At 38.3% G+C, this 19202-nt stretch overlaps 1 protein-coding gene across 5 annotated transcripts in view; it reads left to right on the plus strand.

Moving 5' to 3' along the window:
- Positions 1-293: 293 nt before the first annotated feature.
- LOC119729026 (phosphatase and actin regulator 4-like) overlaps positions 294-19202 on the plus strand; it is a 41852-nt gene continuing 22943 nt past the window's right edge. For 2 of the 5 annotated variants that reach the window (XM_038201511.1, XM_038201513.1), the window contains exons 1-2: positions 294-598; positions 5290-5594. In XM_038201511.1, coding sequence (XP_038057439.1) covers positions 5495-5594 — 100 coding nt within the window. In that variant the 5' untranslated portion in view covers positions 294-598; positions 5290-5494. Of the gene's footprint in view, positions 599-849; positions 1020-5289; positions 5595-19202 lie in introns of those variants that run through there. The other 3 variants (XM_038201512.1, XM_038201516.1, XM_038201515.1) reach the window with 3 other exon arrangements.

The raw sequence follows: 19202 nt of genomic DNA on the forward strand, positions 1-19202 counted from the left end.
TACAAACTCCCAACATTAGTTTCGCAAAGCCCGCCTTCTATAAGACAAGCAATATGCTCGTTTTAGCATACAATGAGCAAATGTGTTCATATCAATACCTTTCCTTTAGCGCAGAATATACCAATATATTTATTTCAGAAACCAATCTGAACAGTTTTAATGGCAGGTGCACTTAATTACATGGCGCGTTAAGTAGTAAAATATTGATTATGCAACTGCGTAGACCAATCAGAACGCTTGAGCATTGGGGGATTAATTACAAGGTCATCGCACTTGCACATGCATTATTTTTGCATGCATATCATGTACATATATGTGTGCGTAGTTGTGTGTGGGGATACTTAACTTCTCGACCGACGCGGAACGAATCGTGGAAATATACCGATTTCCATGAACGAAGCACTGAAAAGTGCAACGTGTGGAACTGTTTTTGGTGTTAGGATCCGTCAGGGTCCCGTTTGCGGTCAATTTTAGCGGTGGGTGGACCTTTAAAAACGAGCCCACATTTCGTTATCACTGAGTCATTTCCCTAGACTCGGCGTATGTTGTGTGTGTAGAAAAGCAACATGTCTGATGGACGATACCATTCGTAAAAGCGGTAGGTGCACATTTATACTTCAGCTTTATTTACCGTAAAATATTGTAATACTTCAAATATGCACATATATTCTTGTGACAGTGTTCAACTTATATTAATGATGTTGTTAATCGCTTAAATTGTGATATTTTTTTTGTATTTATCAAATTATTTTTATTGGAAATAAAAGTAGGATTTTTCAAAACCGCCCCTAATTATGTGGAATGTCCCGGGCCGGTTCGTGCATCCTTCCGGGGTTAGGTGCTTGGTGAAGGTATTAAGCTTGTGTCAAAGAAAAGAGAAAAAACAAAACATAGCATCTCAATAGTTTTAGAGCTGTGAATTATGGATTCAGTTGCTAAAAGAGTGTCTTGTGTGTCCGCTGGTGATGCTGAAATACGGCAACGCCTACCGTCTGGGGTACTTCTTGTCAGGAGATCTTGTAAGTCCAAACAGATTTTGACACAAATTGCTCAAGGATTTTTACTAATTTTTATTTTTAGTTCAGGTGCTAACTGCTAACTCAATTGGTAATTTCCTAATGTGCAGATGTACTGTCACACATTTGTGTGTCATTAGAACTTTGCAGGAAGCAATGAGCTTTTTATCCCATGTGTGACCGTTGGTATCTGGTAGTCTTGACATAGGAAAGAATGTTACATCCCGATTGTCTCGGTGAAGGTCGGTCATTGCATAAATGTTGAAAAGACATGAATCTGGGACTGAGTGATAAACATTTCCAATTTTGTTAGAAAATACTTGGAAAATGCACTCGGTTCTCCATAGACTTTGTACACAACCAATGAAGTGGTGTCTCAATACTACACTCTTTCCTAAACAGAGTTGTTCATCATGTGTAGATTTATGATCATATTGTAATATTTTAACAAGTTGTGGTGATGTCTGAAAATGAGCCGTCTTTAATATTCTTCAACAAATTCATTTGTGGTGCATACACCCTTATAAAGAGGAACAAAATATTGTGAAAAACATTTCTGCAGTTGCAGAAGCCGTGCACATAAAATACTGGGTTTTTTTCTAAAACAGTGTGAAAACGTAATCACAAACTTTGAACTTAGAAGGTTTGCTTGAAGTTGAAAGTTTGACCTAGTAAAGTAAAGACGAAAATGAAAGTTTATGCATGACACATTGGTACAATTGAAAAGGATTGTCAAAGTGCAAAAAATGCAAAACGTGCACACAGAAGTTTAAACAGATACCTTTGAAATCTCCCAGCTGATTTAGTCTTTGAAATTACAGAAATAATTGCTGAAAGAATTGTTTGTTTGTTTTTGTTTATTTTTTAAATTATATTTTATTTTATTTTGGTTTTATTTTTTGTTAATTTATTTATATTTGTTACCGTATTGTCCAATATCGTATGTGCACATGTAGTTGAAGCTAAACATAGTTGCTGAAAGAATGTGGGTTTGGGGTTTTTTTTGGAGGGGGTGTTTTTATTGTTACTATTTTTATACTAATTTATTGTCCAATATCGTGCACATGTACTTGAAGCTGAACAGCTGTCGTTGATATCAGAAGCCATATTGAGTGTTCAGAAGTGAGTCAATGTGTAACTGTTTGCAGATTGATTATGCACAGTTAATTGTATCTATAACGATCTGGTAGACCTTGATTTATACACGAAGTTATCTTGACACTCCATTTTCACGGAAATACCATTGTACATGTACTTGCGTGTGTACACTGAATGCAAGGTACAAATTGTACATTGTGCAATGTACTGTACACTAACATTAACAAACTGGTGTACGTTTTCAGCTGAATATTTTCAGTGTAGAGAATATTAAAGGGCCCATGCAATGAATTTTTCTTAGGAACACATTTTGTGCAACTTTCCACTCCTCTCAAATGTATGAAAACTATTTGACATCCCTTTTGGTTAATTTTATTAAAAAGTGCACGTCTTTAACCCTAACTCCCTAGGCCTTTTTGCTAGGATGTAGCCTCAATCCTGCAAAATCCTCCAATTGGCCTCATGGAAAAATAGCATATAGCCTCAATCCTGCAAATTCCTCCGTTATTTCTTGAATATGGTCCATGGAGGGATGGCCACTGCCTGAATCCTGCAAAATCCTCCAGCTATAACTGTCAATAGGCTGAGGCAGAGGCAGTGACATCCTGGAGCAGTGCGGAGGATGTCAAGTATAATCAAGGACTAAATTTATGCACGGCTGAGCATAAACAACACAAGGTCCGGCCCAAGACCTTGACACAGTGCGTACTCCAAAATCAGCAACGCACTTTTGCCATGTAACCTCAATCCTGCAAATTCCTCCAATTTGCAAAAAGGATTTTGGAGGATTCAGGGCGGTTAGGGTTAACCCTTACATACCTGAATCCATCAAAAACCTTACACCTGTTTTGGAGTATTTTGGCGGATTCAGGATACCTTCATATTGAAAACAGGGGGATTTTGATGGATTCAGGATTGTAAGCCTAGCGGTACTGCAGGATTTTGATGGATTCAGGATACATTGTACCTTCATACCGAGCAGTCACCCACACCAACATTTTTGTGCGTGACACAATAGGTGGATTTTGGCGGATTCAGGATACTTTCTATTAAAAGTACTCTAGGGGTTAGGGTTAAACATTTAAAAATGTTCCATGCTTTTCTGGACAACTGATGGCGCTGTTGCTGTGATGTCATTTCAGGAAGACGCTGTTCAGTTCAGCAGATTTTCTGTTCAAATTGTGAACACAAAGTTTGCTCATTGAAAACATTTGTGAGAAATGTTTGCTTTCTGACATGAACTCACACAACAAAAAATCACCAAAGAAAAGAAAATTTACGAGACAGCAAAAAAGCCAAAATTCTAATAACATTTTGTGCTGAGATAGCTGTAACATTGAGGTTTCTGGCTGAAATGACATCTCATTTGGTCATGAATATGGAAATTTGCATTAGCATAAAAACCAAAAAAGCACCACAATACCCTTGAAAACGGCCAACCAAAAATTGAAAATAAGGTAAAATGGGAAACAGTGGTGCATTTTGAAGGATTGCATAAAAAAAAATACATTGTATAAGCCCTTTAATTAATCCATGCAGTTGCATGGTAGTCTAAGGGATAATTACAAAATAAATAAAAATAGTATTGTATTAGTATGACTAGGCTTTTTAACTGTTTTCAATTCTCTGATTTACGCTGAATGCAACAATGTTTTTCCCATTATCGTCACCTGAGTGTTTACAGGATATATTGCAACATCCTTTGTATATTGTTTTATTCCAAAGAAATGACTTTGACTGTTTCCTTCCTGGTATCCCACATAGATTGTGCTTAAGGTATTTGCTTTGTTTTATTTTGGTTTGCTCTATTAATATCCTTCATTCCCACAGAGCAATAGAGCTGTCCCGAATACACCGAATATTTGAATCTTCGATCCTCAACTGAATATTCAAATATCTTTTTACCGGTTCGAGTATTCAAAAAAAAAACTACTCATGTATGTACACACACGACTGTCATATATTTTGATCCTAAAATTGCGTCGCTTTACAGGCATGCAACTTTTCCTCGGATCCGCTGATTTCCTCATTTTTTGTTACTTCTCATGAATGTTACAAACTGAAAAATACTGTTCAAAGTCTTGTGTGGTTTACAGAATTTTTCCATGTTTTTTTTTTTTTTTCAAAATTTTTAGTTGCATGGCTGGTTTTGTTGCCAGATGCCACTTTTTTGTCGACTGTATTATTTTTGTTGATTACTGTTCATTGTTCCCATCAATTAAGCAGGTTAAAGCCTTTGACTTTATAAAAGCTTACTGCAAAACACGCGAGCAGCCCATAATAGCGATCACCGTGCCACACTCAAATTTTAAATGGCGCCCTTTGTGTGCAACTTTTCATCGGCGCTGCACACAGTTAACTTGTTGGGCGAGTTTCAAATATTTGAATATTCCATCAAGCACAGTTTTGATTAATCGAATACTTAATTATTCAAAATTTGGACAGCCCTGCAGAGAATGCATTTTGCATGATTGTACATGTTGCTTGGATGGATTGTGATTTTTTTATTGCACATGTTGGTCTTGTTGCACAATTTTAGCGGCACGCAGGCACATTTATTTACAGAATGTGTGGTTACTTTTAGCTTGTTATTCTTTGCATGTATATATTCACAGAGTGAGTACTTTACTTACGAAACTCCCGAATCCTCCAAAATACCACCAGTGCAGTAGTGATGGCTTTAAAACCATCTGATGGGCAACAGGCAAAGTCTCGCCAGTTCACATGATGTTTAAATCCCTCAATCTCCCGGTGACAGGCAGAACACACTGCCGACGCATGGAGTTTCACCCGACAAAGAGATTTGTCATGTGCTCTTGTAAAGTCTGCAAAGTTGCAAACTCACTTGAACATGTGTTGCTCTCTTATCCATGTGTACATGCACTGTACAGCTGAACGTTGTGGCTGTACTTAAAAAACATGCAACGGATTTTGGAGGATTTACGGAGGTTGGGCTGTCGGTGTGTGCTAGTCCAGAAACGGAAGATAAAAACGTCAGAAGATTTATGACATTGCAGTTAACCAGTCTGACTTTAAAGAAGAAAAATTCACCTTCCCCGTGTCATTTATCTTTTTGTTTCGATTCATTATTTTCTTTTCTTTGTGTTTGTCAGTTGTTTATTTTCTTTTGGTTCACTGCATGAAACACCCCAGAATTTTGTTCTTTTCTTTCCAGAAGCATAAATCAGCACAGCAAAATAAAATTTGCATCGACCGAGCACAACGACAAATCGCTCGCCATCCAAGAATAATCCCTCCCCAGTACGTACTGTTCCCACATCGACTTGGTCGCACTTGCATATATTCCAGACCACATAAAACCGGAGTCTTGAAAAAGAAATTGGGGGATTTGCGTCCTACTTTGACTGCATGTTATTGTCATGAAGGAACGGTCACGGAGTCGATGGTCTTTTGCATCTTGGAGACCGCGAAGTAGGAAGAAGGCACGAGAGGCACGAGAGGCAGCCCTTGCAAACAAGAGTAAATTTTTTGTTTTGAGTGTTTTTGTTTTTTCCTTCACCCTTTGGTGTGCTTAAATCTCCCCTTCCCTCCTTCCCTGGCGTGCCTGCTTTTCCCATTAACTAACCTTTTTGTTTTTTTGGTTTCTAACAAAAATAACACAAATTTATTCTTGGGTAACAAAATCTAATTGCGCATTCAGTTTGTTGCTGGAATTCATCAAGGCTGGTTCGTACATGCGTACTTCGAGCAAATGCGTACATCACATTCGACATTTCAAAACATTTGCAGCAAACTACACTATAGTGGTAATGCGTTCAATATTTGCAAATTTTTCAGTGGATTTATTTGCCATGATTTCACATACATACAGGCATGCAACTTTTCCTCAGATCCGCTGATTTCCTCGGTTTTTACTTCTCATGAATGGCATTACAAATTGAAAAACACTGTACAAAGTCTTGTGTGGTTTGGAATTTCCTCGTGCACAATTCCCAGTTGCATGCCTTCACATACATACATGTGGTCACATTTGCTTCGTGCCAAGTACGAACAAGCCTTTTTATGGACTTAAAACAGTGAAAAATTTTAACGTACATGCGGCAAATCATGCAAATCAATTCGTGTGTGAACAGTATGTCGTAAATATCATCCGATGACATTTCAGATTCATCTGATTCATGTTTGTGGCATTAAAATACCCATTTGTGAAACCCGCTCGACGACGTAATGAAGCCTCGAAGCTAATGTTATTATCAGCTGGCTTCCTGCCTTCAAATCCGACTTTGGTGTCGATAGCAGCGTGAATCATACATGTAATAACAGTTGCACATGTGTAAATGATATACTTGCACCTTTGCTATATTGTCTAACAACATCAACCAACAAAAGCTGAACATAGCAAACCAAGAGGTCTGCTGTGTAATGCTGAGTTGTTGTTTTTTAAGACAAATTCGTAAATTCAGTCAAAATGTCCAGTGCATTTCTGTCTGTTGATATCATACAAGATAATGAACAAGAAACATGCAAATTTAGGTGTGACAATTGTAATTTCAAGTTCAATTTTGTACGAATCAATTGAGGGTTGAAGTTTTTAACCTTTGAACAACTGGCAAAATTGTAGCGAAAGTTTGAAAATCCATCCAAGAAGACAATTAAATTGATGTTCCAAATTCCAAACTTAGAGTTGAAAAGACACACGTACGTGCCAATGGCTTAAAGACACTAGACACTAATCAATCAGTGTTGAATATTCGTTGTCGTTAGATTATGCATAAATTGTACGCGTAGATTAAAATCATTTCACAAATGGCAGCACATCACTTATATAAATTTGGATGTGTGCACATTTGTCCTAGCAAACATTAGGGAATTAAATTCATCTTTCACCGAAGCCCTCGTTGGAAATTTGATTTAATAATTTGATCACAAATGCTTCGAGGCAAATCATGCTGTCAAATGTGTTTCTCATCATTTTTGGAAACCATTTTTTTTTTTTTTTTTGAGCGCTTCGTGCTTCATTCATGGGTGAGTCCAGGGTAGGAAGAAAGGGAGGTGAAACGAGACACCAAAGTGGGGAACTTCACCCCACAAATTGAGAAGAGACATTTATTTTGTACTTGTCTCATTTTATATCAATTTTTTGTCTCGGCATGAGAGGTTTCACAAAATTCTCATGTCCCAAAACTTTTGTTTCAGGAATACGACAATTTAGAATCCATGAGTTCGTTGCCTCGCTTGCCCCTCCTCCCGTGGATCTCCTGCTTCTTGTTTCCATGGCAACCATTTTTAACAGCATCTAATCGAAGTAGTGCTTTGATTACTTTAATTTTTTTTTTTTTTTTTTTTTTTTTTAAATTGATCCGAATAGGCCAGTTCGATATTCCAAGGGCACGTTTACACAAAGAGATATTATGTTTCTGGACAACTTTCTTACATTTGTCTAACTCCACCCCCCCCCCCCCTCGTAATGTGACTTGATTTGCATACGTGGAATGCTGAAGTGGCTTATTGGAACGGTGCCATGTATCAAAGGTAGAATGGACCATTTGCAGCTATCCAAAAAGTAACCGACCAAATTATTGTTAAAAACTTACTTGGTTTAAAGATAGTAATGACACTAAACTCCCTGTGAAATTATTCCTTCTGGGATGCTGTCAATTTGAAGAAAACAATAAAAGAAGGTCATTTCCAACGATGTGTCAAGTGACCCAGTTTTGGAAATTTCCGTTTGTAGTTGGGCGAATCCGTGAGTGGGTGCAAGTTTTGACATGAAGCACACACGTTCACAGAGCTTAAACTTCATCGGGTTAGTTGTTTTAAGCACCCGTCTAAAGTTAGATTTTGAGCACTTTTGTTGCTTCAAACGAACAAAATGCACAAATGAAAAATGGTCCATTCTACCTTTAACTAGACATATTGTAACCAATAATACCATTCTGTTACTCACTTCTTTTGAGAAAAGCTACTGCATAAATGTTTTAGCCAATGTTGCATAAATTGTAGATCTACATACTCATACAGTGTACATGTTTAACCCTAACCACCCCAACTCCATCAAAATCCATCCCCTATTTGGGTAGATTTTGGGGACTTGGTCCAGAAGGCCTGGCGTGACTAAATATTGATGGAGTATGTTGGACTTGGACCTAATGGCCTGAAGCAGTGCTAGGGGTATCGGATTGATTTTGCCTAGCTTCCTGTAAGTGCCATTGTGATAAAAGCCATGTGTAGCAAGTCCATGAATGTCAACCAGTGCGTCAATGGTGGATTCCATTATGTCATGTACAGTTTTGTATTGGACGCACAGTGATTGGTGGATTTTGATGGACTTGGTCCAGTTCCTAGTAAAAGACGCTAGGGAGTTAGGGATAATGAAAACATACAACCAGCTTTAACAAAAATGAAAAAGGAACTTTTGTTGGACAATTGACTCATATGTGTACATGTATGTATGTACTTGTACACTTTGAAATATATTCACTTTTTGCTTTTGCTTCGCTTTCTTTTGCATTTTTGCTGTATTGTTCTATGGGCAAAGGTTACTGATTGTCACTTTCGGTTCACTTTGCTGTTCCACTGTTGGTTTATTGAACAGCAAAGAACTTTGCAGTTTCACTGTTGGTTTACATATTGAACACGGATATATTTCCTGTTCCTCTTTTTTTTTCCGGGGGGGGGGACATGAAAAATGGGACGGAAGATCAAAGTTTCAGAAATGCAGTCCTAGTGTACTCACACCTGTGTGAGTTTTGTTTGTTTACTTGTTTGTAGGCATTTTTGCCATTTTTGTTGTTGTGAGAAAAGTGCCGAATATAAATTGTTTACATACAGGTGAATGGCTAACCATTATGACATTTCTGCTTGAATTGCATTTGAAACTCCAGATTATTTAAACTCCTATGGTTTATAAAGGCTTGGTGCATACAAATGAGGTTTATTCATATTTTCTGGCAGACAAACCTGGAACGGTAAATTATTCGTCAATTTTGGACCTCACCCTTTTACATTCTTAAAATTTGACACGAATTTTCAAATTGTTTTGAAAAGAACACGTACACAATGTATACAAGTACAATGTAGATCTGCATGACATTTTCTTTGGGAAATCATTTCACGAGATGTACAATATGCATTGAACCCCTGGGATCCTGATTTTCACAATCATAAAATCTAGGGCTGTGCTACATTGTGTTCATCTACATTGTACTTCGCATAAAACAGGCCCATAAAGAAGGTGTATTTGCAAGTTTTGGGGGAAATTCCCTCTTTATTTGTGGCAGGATTAGGGAGCCATTGGCTGCCCTGCCATTTCATGCAAAACAGCGTGTGGGCAGACAAAGGGTTAAAAGGTGTCTGGAGGTGTCGCGTACAATGCATGATGTGCCTGTGCTGTACCCTCATGTATTGTACATGTACAGGTAGTACAAGTGTATTGTATGCATACACTGTGTTGACGAACAATTCGACATGTTAATGTGTGCAGGCATTTTGACGTGTACATGTACGTACTGTATATTGACATGTACAGTATGCGTAAGGAACATGTACATGTACGTTGTATACATGTACCTGTGCATGACAAAAAATGTACAATGGGCAATTCTCCATGGGAGAGCAAAAAATGTCAAAAATAAATATTTACATATTAAACCTTTTTTGTACTTTTTCCAGACCTCAATTAAATGGGGAATTCAGTTAAAAAAACGAAATTGAAAAAAAATACATATTTCTGGTAAAAGCAGTGATTTTTGCAATTTATGATTAAAAACGTTCAGATTTGGTAAAAAAATAAAATTTTGTGTATGTATTACTTTCTTAATTGTAGGGAAAAGATTTGATTTATTTTATGATGTTACAAGTTACTAACATTACTCAGGGTCATTAAAAAAAATTAAAATATAAATATATATATATATATATAGTGTAGGCCTTCATTTAAAAATGTCAAAATTAGCACGTAATTCCGTTACCGAAAAAATGGCAAAAGTTACTTATTTCACAAAGTTTCTTGTTTTTTTTCTTCAAATCATGTATGTTGAGAAAAGACCCTACTACAAACATAAATGAAAAATAAAAACTTTAAAATAGTAATTTCTTGGCATTTTTCCAAGTGGTAACGGAATTACGAAACGGTAACGGAATTACGGTAACGGAATTACGCATGCACAAAGTATGCACATTTATTCCAGATTATGTACATGACATATTAAATAGGAGATTTGCATGTAACCTTGGACAATAACTTTAAATACTAAATTACTTGTTAAATCATTTCCCTCTTTAATTTGCTATTATACAATTAAAAATAATCAGGTGTTCCATTGATATTTTTTACATTTACTTTTTCTTTTTTACTACTTAAAAAATGCTAATAGTTGTTTGGATGCTTAAAGGGAATATACAACATTTGCAAACATCAGAAAATAAAACTACCAAGTTTTTACGAAATACCTTACTAGGATGTTGGTAAATGACAGTCTTAAGCATCCTGTAAAATTATGGCACCTGGTATGAAGTAATTTTCAAGAAAATGATATTTTTGTATACATTTCCAACGGTGGTCGGCCGACCACCGTTGGAAAAACCTAACTATTTTTCAACTACTGCTCCAACTTTACACTCTTTCCAGTCCAAATTTTGTTTGCTACCAGGTATTTGTTACATGTTCATGAACGGGTGCAGACCAGCTAGTCTGGTTCCCTTACCCTCCAATTTTCAGGCATTTATAAATTGACCAATTTTACCTTTAGTGGAGTCAAGGAACCAGACTACTTGAACAGTTTTGTTTTTCTTGATTTTTCCAGCATTTTCGAACACAAAACTTCAAACATGTCAGTGTAACAATATTTGATCTATTATACTAACCCCTCAAATAGTTCACTTCTGAAAATTACAGCAAAGGCCAATGATGTACATTCCCTTTAAATATGTGTTGCCAAAGCCATTGTCTGGTACCCGCAGAAAATATATTCGACAACAAGTATATGAAAGTTGAGTACCAGACTGTACTTGTACTTTTACATGTTCTACTTGGCATAACTTAACATCTTTCCTTGCTCAGAGATGCCAACCAGTGCAGTTTTATTGTATTTTCCACGATAAACTAGTGAAATACGATAATACAAATGTTCATAGTAAAATTCGATTTTCGGTAAAAAAAAATATACATTGCTAACAGTTAATGCAGCCATCACCAGACTGCTTTCATTTGACCTTGACCTTTGACCTAAAAAATGAAGTCCAGACATGTTCAGGCCTACATTAACATTTTGATCTGCTAATTTTCACTTAGCTTTCCCCTTGTGGCATTTTATAAACTTCTAAAATTTGTATTGTGATGAGTTTATGTTGAATTCAATGTTAATGTATTGCATTTACCTATTACATGTAAACCTATGGCGTAATTCCGTTACCGCCCAGGCGTAATTCCGTTACCGTGATTAAAATGCAAATTATGAAAAGAGTGATTATTTTTTCAACTTTGTTCTGCATTGTAGTTAACAACACCCCTGAACTCTACAAATAACAGGTAGTGTCCAATTTTAAAATTTCCAAACTTCAGAGAGTTTTATTAATTTATGCGAGAACTCAAATATGCTTGTCCTCTGTCCGTAATTCCGTTACCGATATTAAGCTCCGCCCCTTAAAGGGAAATCTTGTGGGAATTTTTTTTTTTTAGCGGTCAATCAATTCTATTGGGTCTTGGCTCCCTTTCCATGTTTAGATTAGGTGCCTAGCATAGAACATATTTTCTTGGGAAAGAATAATCCTTGACAAAGTGACAAAATTCCGTAATTCCGTTACCAAAGAATTGCCCCAATGTTTAAATTTGTGAACTGTTCCAAACTGTAGGCCCCCTACTGCTCTCTACATTTTAGTAGACTTTGTATATAAAATAGATTTTCTTTATGGTAAATACATGTAACTGTGCCAAGATCCTTGCTTAAAAGGACATTACGTTAACGGCCTGGAATGCGCCCAATTGGGCTACAAAACGCGTTTTTAACGAAATGATATTCATTGGAAAAGAGCGTTTAGAATCAGGATATACGTCCACACAACCATCCTTTAAATACTGGTGTTGTTTGTGTTATTCTTGCAAGAACCATGCGAGAACAAATTTTCGGGGGTTCGAAATTTTGACTCTCAAAAATCGAGCTGTTGAGTGTTCGTTGTGAATCCTGCCGCACGTACAGTGCATCGCATTCTGCGGACGTGCAAGAAACAACTACATGTGTAAATGTGTGTATTGTTGCTACAGGTATACATGGTATATTAAAACCCTAACTCCCTAGGCCTTTTTGCTAAGATGTAACCTGAATCCTGCAAAATCCTCCTATTGGCCTCATGGAAAAATAGCATGTAGCCTCAATCCTGCGCAATCCTCCATTATTTCTTGAATGTGGTTCTTGGAGGGATGACCACTGCCTCAATCCTGCAAAATCCTGCGGCAGTGACTGTCAATATGTTGAGGCTTGGCCAGTGACATCCTGGAGCAGTACGGAGGATTTCAAGCATAATCAAGGACTAAATTTATGCATGGCTGAGCATAAACAACACAAGGTCTGGCCCAAGACCTTGACACAGTGCGTACTCTTTTGCCATGTAACCTCAACCCTGCAAATTCCTCCAATTTGCAAAGAGGATTTTGAAGGATTCAGGTTAAATTAACATGTAGCCGCACACATGGGGTACATGTACATGTACTTGCCATTGCAAAGTCGTTTGTTTTTACTATTATGTGGTTTGTGCAAAGCCATCAAAACTGTCATGAAAGTGAAAGCAAAAGAAAGGGCATTGAAATCAAACACCACCCCTTATCATCTGTTTTCAACTTCATTGGAAGTATGTACATGTACATGTACCTACATAAAATAGTGTATAGTGTATTACATTGTAATCCCACCCAGTCATATCACTTGTTATTAATACGCTTATCTTCAACATGTCTAAACTCTCAGTTCTGTGTATTGATAGATAAGAGATCTATGCAATATTGCAAACTGATAAAGTAGTGATCGAAAACAAGCAATACAAGGAAACAGCGGATGGTCGACAAAAACAACCTGTCCAACCTCTTCAGTAAAGTGTGTCATTCTATTAAAAAAAAAGCAAAACATACAAATTGAAACTTTGTTAAGCGAAAAACAAATTTAATTTGTTTCAAGAATACACGTACATGAAAATTTAAATTCAGTCCTCAAAGTTTACTGGTGAAATACTCCCATACATGTATGTAGCACATGTACATGTACTTTCCTCCTGAAAAATTTCTTAGTGAATTAACCACAAATGCACCTGTTCATAGTCTTGCAGACATGTGATTTACCATGCCAGCCAGAGAACAATGCTTGTAAGAAATGCATGATCTCATGTGTTCGGTATACCCCTGGTGACTCATACTTTATAAATAATACTGGAATATCGATGTGCTGCAAGCTAGGGCTGTGATGGAGTACGTGTACGTGTAAATGCTCATAACACACAAAAGACTGTACATTGTACAAACATTGTTATCACCGTCGGCCGCACTCCAGCATTTATATTGTAGTGCTATGCAAAGTCCTGCGCACCATGGACCCACCTTGACTGTTGAGTTTCAAACTCAATTGTTCGGCCAATGTCTGTGCCTGTACTAAGCCATTACAATACATTGGTTATCAATTTAGACAGCCCATTACTAATGTTGACACCCTGCATGGTTCCAGATTGCAATCCTTAGTTATTTTGTGCAGTGGGTGGATCGGTGACCTTGATTATCATTTGAAATGCAAAGCATTGTTGGTAAAGTGTTGATGTCGCAGCCGATTTTAGGGGACCAACTGCAGACCGACAATGTACATCATTTACAATGTTTGCATGTTGTACAAAACTGCAGTACATTGTGTGAACACCATGTGTACAGTTGAATGTGCCTACATAGTACATGTACATGTACGGTACATGGTACACATATGTACATGTACGTATACCCCTTCTTGTTTCGTAGTTGTGGGGACTTACACTCGTCACTACGAGGTATTTGGGGGGACCGAAAATGCTATGGGGACATGGGCGTCGCCAGGATTTTTTCTAGAGGGGGGCAAAAAAAAATTTGGCCAAAAAATGCTTGTATTTCTCAACACATTCTCGATTTATCAGTTTTAGAGGGGGGCAGGGACATTTTGCCCCCCCCCCCCCAACTCATTAAATTTACACCACTTTGTCTTCGCGCCTCTTTTTCTTTTCTTTTTGCTTTCTTTTTTTTCCTTCCTTTATTTTTTTTTGTTGTTGGCTATTTCCAGGGGGGGGGGGGCAAGTGCCCTCCCTTGCCCCCCCTCGCGACGCCCATGTATGGGGACAGCAGAAAGTCCCCATAACTCGGTCCTAATTTGCCTAACAATAAATAACTTCCCCATAACGCGATGCCTACATGTACCTACATCCACGTGTGTGTATTTCAGTATTTCAGATCATGGAGGAAGGAACACAAACTCACAAGGCAACAAAAAAAATGCACCAAGAAAAAAAACAATGTCAGCGGCTCATTCATTAGGGGCAATTAATGGATGTACAAGTTTGCAAAAATGTCAGTCGTGTACAAACATAATTAATTTTAAAGATATTTTAATTCTAAGCAAAATTTCTGAGGTGTGACACAAACAAGAACAATTCTCTTTTCTGGTACATGAACATTGCACACTGAATAGTATTTTGTCTTCAGCTTCAAAGCATTTAATTGAACTACATGTAAGTATTTTTATAAAGCTTTTTCCTACAACCTTTTTTTTGTTGAAATAATTTGCAATTTAATTTATGGCCTGGTAGCCAAATTGCCCAAAAGAAGAAATGGTGATGTAAGCATGAGCGATGTTTCCCAGAGAAACCTGGGTGTGTGTAGCCCCATAAAAAAGACAGTCGTCACAGCCTAGGAATGTGAAGTACTGGCCTTAGCCAGGACACACAAACACATGCAGCTGACCCAGTTCTAGGGTCATGTTGTAGCACCTGTTCGCAGATCGCTAATTGATTGATTGCTGGCAGGTTGTTGTCAATGCTTGGCTGCAGAATTTTCTGGTCTGGAATATGCAATACTGGCATGCCAGGTGCCAGCCTTTCTTCAGCCACATACATGAAAATATACCCAGTACATGTACATGTACGGTGTATGTATCTGTGGTATAGAAAAAGGCCAAGCCATGCTTCATGTCATATAGGCCTACCCTCCCTTTATAATATGTGAAGGCAAATTGAATTTGACAGGAAACCCAAAACCCTAATGGCATTATTTGCCAAGAGTTACATCTGTTCCAAAATTTACGTCTACTCTTGCTTTGGGATCACTAATTTGCCATCACATTTGCATGAGCCAGAGTTGTAATGACTCGAGTCAGTGACTCGACTTGAGTCCGACTCGAGTCACAATTTTTGGTGACTCGACTCGACTCGAGTCCCTATATGGGTAAATGACTTGACTCGACTTGAGTCACTGCGAGCAAATGACTCAACTCGACTTGAGTCCCTCACCAGAAGACTCGACTTGACTCGAGCAAAGGCTAATAAGACTCGAGTCCCAAAAATAAGAGCAAAACTTTGCGAAAAATATTTGAAATGACTTGCGGTGCACAATATGTTCACGTCACTTTGCGAATACAATACGACAATGTGGGGCGCGCGGGGCGGCTGGCCATACAAACACGAGGTCATGAACTGTACAATGCATATTCATAACCTTGCCCAAGCACGCCCACCTAAATGCATACGTACATAAATGGCGCAAAACCAGTCCGCCATTTTGAAATCCCAATATTTGTGGGAGCTGAAGACATGGATTGTCGTTTCTTGGCCAGATGGATGAAGATTTTTAGATAAAGGAACGTGTTTTGGAAAAGAGTTCCTCTATGAGCAGGTACCCTAACTTTGGAAATCTCTGTCCTGGATGAGAAGACAATCTCGCCCAAAGTCGGTAGCAAATTCGCAACATCAGTTTCAGGCATCCAGGGGACGTTTGCCGCTCTGGCCGTACTACAGAGCTTGTGATAGTGTACGGCCAGAGGCATTCGGGCTAGGTAATATGTCACATGCATACATGCACGTACATACTTCACACAGTGGACATTAATGTAACGTTAACAACATGAGAAATCCTATTAACTGTCCCAATCCCATTACTGAAATGCTGCAAATGCATGTAAGATGATGACACGTCGTCTTGAGACTTGAGTTATCAGACTCCGAATCCTTGGAGACTTTGATTGAAATACAGCGGAGAGTTGGAGTGATGTAAATTTATTGCTTTCTCCTCCGTGGCTCCACTTTATCAATTTCCAGGGAATGAATTAAGTAAAGTACCGGTTCTTAAGTGGTTTTTATGATATTGGTCGTGGAGGAATACTAATAATAATACACGCCAGACGGTTCTTGTTTACGGTTTTTTGCATGTGTATCGTCTTGTACACGCACGATTAATTGTACATGTACCCAAGGCAGTGGTCTCAATGAAAAAGAGCATCCTTTTGGAAAATAAAATTAATCAAGTTAGGCCAAAAAAAAAAGTCTCCGGTTTCTGGTATGCGCGCGTGTCGCTGTAGCCATGCGCGTCGGCAAAATGAAAAAGGTTTTTTTTCAATGAAAGATGATGTCTCAAAACCGCCAAACTCACTGGTTTGACTGGAATCCTGCTGCTGCACAATTTTAACGTGTTTTTAGATGGGGTTATGATCGAGATTAAGCTTTATGTGGCCTCTCTGGTCTCCCATAATATTTGCACTACGTTTAGTTGGGCACCATTTGCAGTCATCAGCCGACAATTGAAGCAAAAAAAAACAGTTAAAAAAAAAAAAAAAGCCGCGTCGCCGCACCACTTTTTGGGCAAGTTCCATACCAGAAACCGGAGACTTTTTTTTTTTGGCCTTAGAGTTTTTTCATTGAATTTCCCAGAATTTCATTATATTCATATGTATGTTCAATTGAATGGGAAATGCATTTCCCAAGGTTACTAGTACATGTATACTTGTATTTTTTAGCAGTAATTTTATGTATCTATTACATGTATGTACATGTACAGTGCGTGTAGTTTTAAGGGGGGAAAGTCTGTTAGGCTACAGAAAAAAAAAACTCAGATATATTTTAAAAGGTGCTGTTCGTACTTTTGGGGACTGGCGTTCCTGCAGGTGTACATGTACATGTACATGTAGATCCATACAGTGTCTTTTACAGTATTTAAAATCTCCCTGTTGGACCCGGATCCAGATATTTTGATCTTTATTTTAAAAGGTGCAAGCTGTTCGTACTTTTCAGGGCCTGGACGGCTGGTGTTCCTTCATCAGTTGTATATAAATGTACAGTAGATCCATAGGGTCTTTTACAGTATCCGAAATCTTCCTGTTGGACCCGGGTCTAACCCTTACAGAAAATTAAGCTTGCGGCAAGCTTGCCGCAAGCTAGCAGGCAAGGTAACAGACAAGCTGGCAGACAAGCTGACAGGTAAGCTTGCCGCAGGCCGCAAGCTAGCAGGCAAGCTTGCAACAAGCATCATGCAATCATCAGTTTCTTGCAAGCTTGCAGTCACAGAAAGCTTACGCTTGCAGCTTGCTACAAGCTTGTCCACAAGCTTGTCTGCAAGCTTGTCCGCAAGCTTGTCCGCAAGCTTGTCATGAGCAAGCTTGTCATGAGCAAGCTTGTGACAAGCTTGCCATAATTTCTGTAAGGGATCATGGAGATTTCAGGAACCCTGTTCACACAAGCAAGAATCCAACACGACTCCTACATGGGTCCGGCGCTCTACACGGGTCCAACCCTGACCAGGGTTGAGAAGCTCTACCTAGGGTCGAAAATCATAAATCTACAGCCCAGCCTTGTGCACTCCAGTGCCCTTGTCTACTGTGTTTGATATGGGCAGTGATTTTGCTTACGGTGGACCCTATTTGATTTCAACACAGGTACCGGTAGTCCTACTGCCGGTACATGTACATGTAGATGAGTCAATAAGGCCAAAAAAAAATAGTTCTGCTTCCGATTACATGGCATTCGAAAATAGGGTAGGAAGGTAGGGATTTTTTTTTTTGGGGGGGGGGGCAATTTTTGTGTGTGTACAATTATATGGAGGCGTCTGCATGTAGTCAAGGGTAAAAGGTATAAAGTGATGGTTTTGGGTGTTTTTCCCTCATTTTTCCAATACAAAAATTAGGGTAGGGGCTGTCAGAATAGGGTAGGTAGGAAAACCGGAAGCAGAACTATATATTTATTTTTGGCCTAATGTGGAAAGGCCTGTACATGTACACGTACAGCATAGAACTGTGGAGCTATAAAAAGGATAGCTCCATGCTAGAACATAATGTCACTGAATGTACATGTACATGTAGTGTGCACTTGTACAGATGTACAGAAATGTGCATGTACTGTACATGTACATGTACAGCCATACCGGAATATGATGTACCAGTATACTGTTCAACATCATTTAGCCACTCCTTACACAGCACCAACTCATGCTGAACACAAGCTGTGATTGTAATATATAAATCAATAATGTTTGTTATTCCTTGTCAACGTTGTGCAGATAATTTACAGGCCTGTTTATTGCATGCGATATTGATACATGTTTAAGTGTTCAGTCTATCTTGAATGCTAATGCATGCGATATTGATACATGTTTAGTGTTGAGATAGTCTTGAATGCTAATGCATGCGATATTTCACTAACAGATGGGGTTACGAAAATATAACACAGCACAAAGTAGGCCCCTATATATCCTGTACATGTACGTATACATTGTACATGTACATGTACAAGAATACATACGACTTGTACACGTTGTGTATAGCATTAATTAGCAATGTGTGAAATCCTTTGTATTGTTGTAACCGGTACATGTCATTTCTGGATTACAGACCTGTAGTAAAACCCGAACTGTGTGAAGCTCCAACAATTAAAGGGAAGATACAACATTTGCAAACATCAAAAAAACGAAATGATCAAATTATCACGAAATACCTTACTGGATTGTCTAAAGAATCCTGTAAAATTGTGGCTCCTGGTGTGTTGACATTTTCAAGAACAATTGTATTTTTCCAACGCTGGTCGGCCGACCAGCGTTGGAGAAAACTGGATATGTTCAAAATCTGCTCCTAATTTGTCATATTTAGC

This window comes from Patiria miniata, unplaced genomic scaffold (assembly GCF_015706575.1).
Source record: "Patiria miniata isolate m_02_andy unplaced genomic scaffold, ASM1570657v1 HiC_scaffold_20, whole genome shotgun sequence".
In the NCBI taxonomy this organism is placed as follows: Eukaryota; Metazoa; Echinodermata; class Asteroidea; order Valvatida; family Asterinidae; genus Patiria; species Patiria miniata.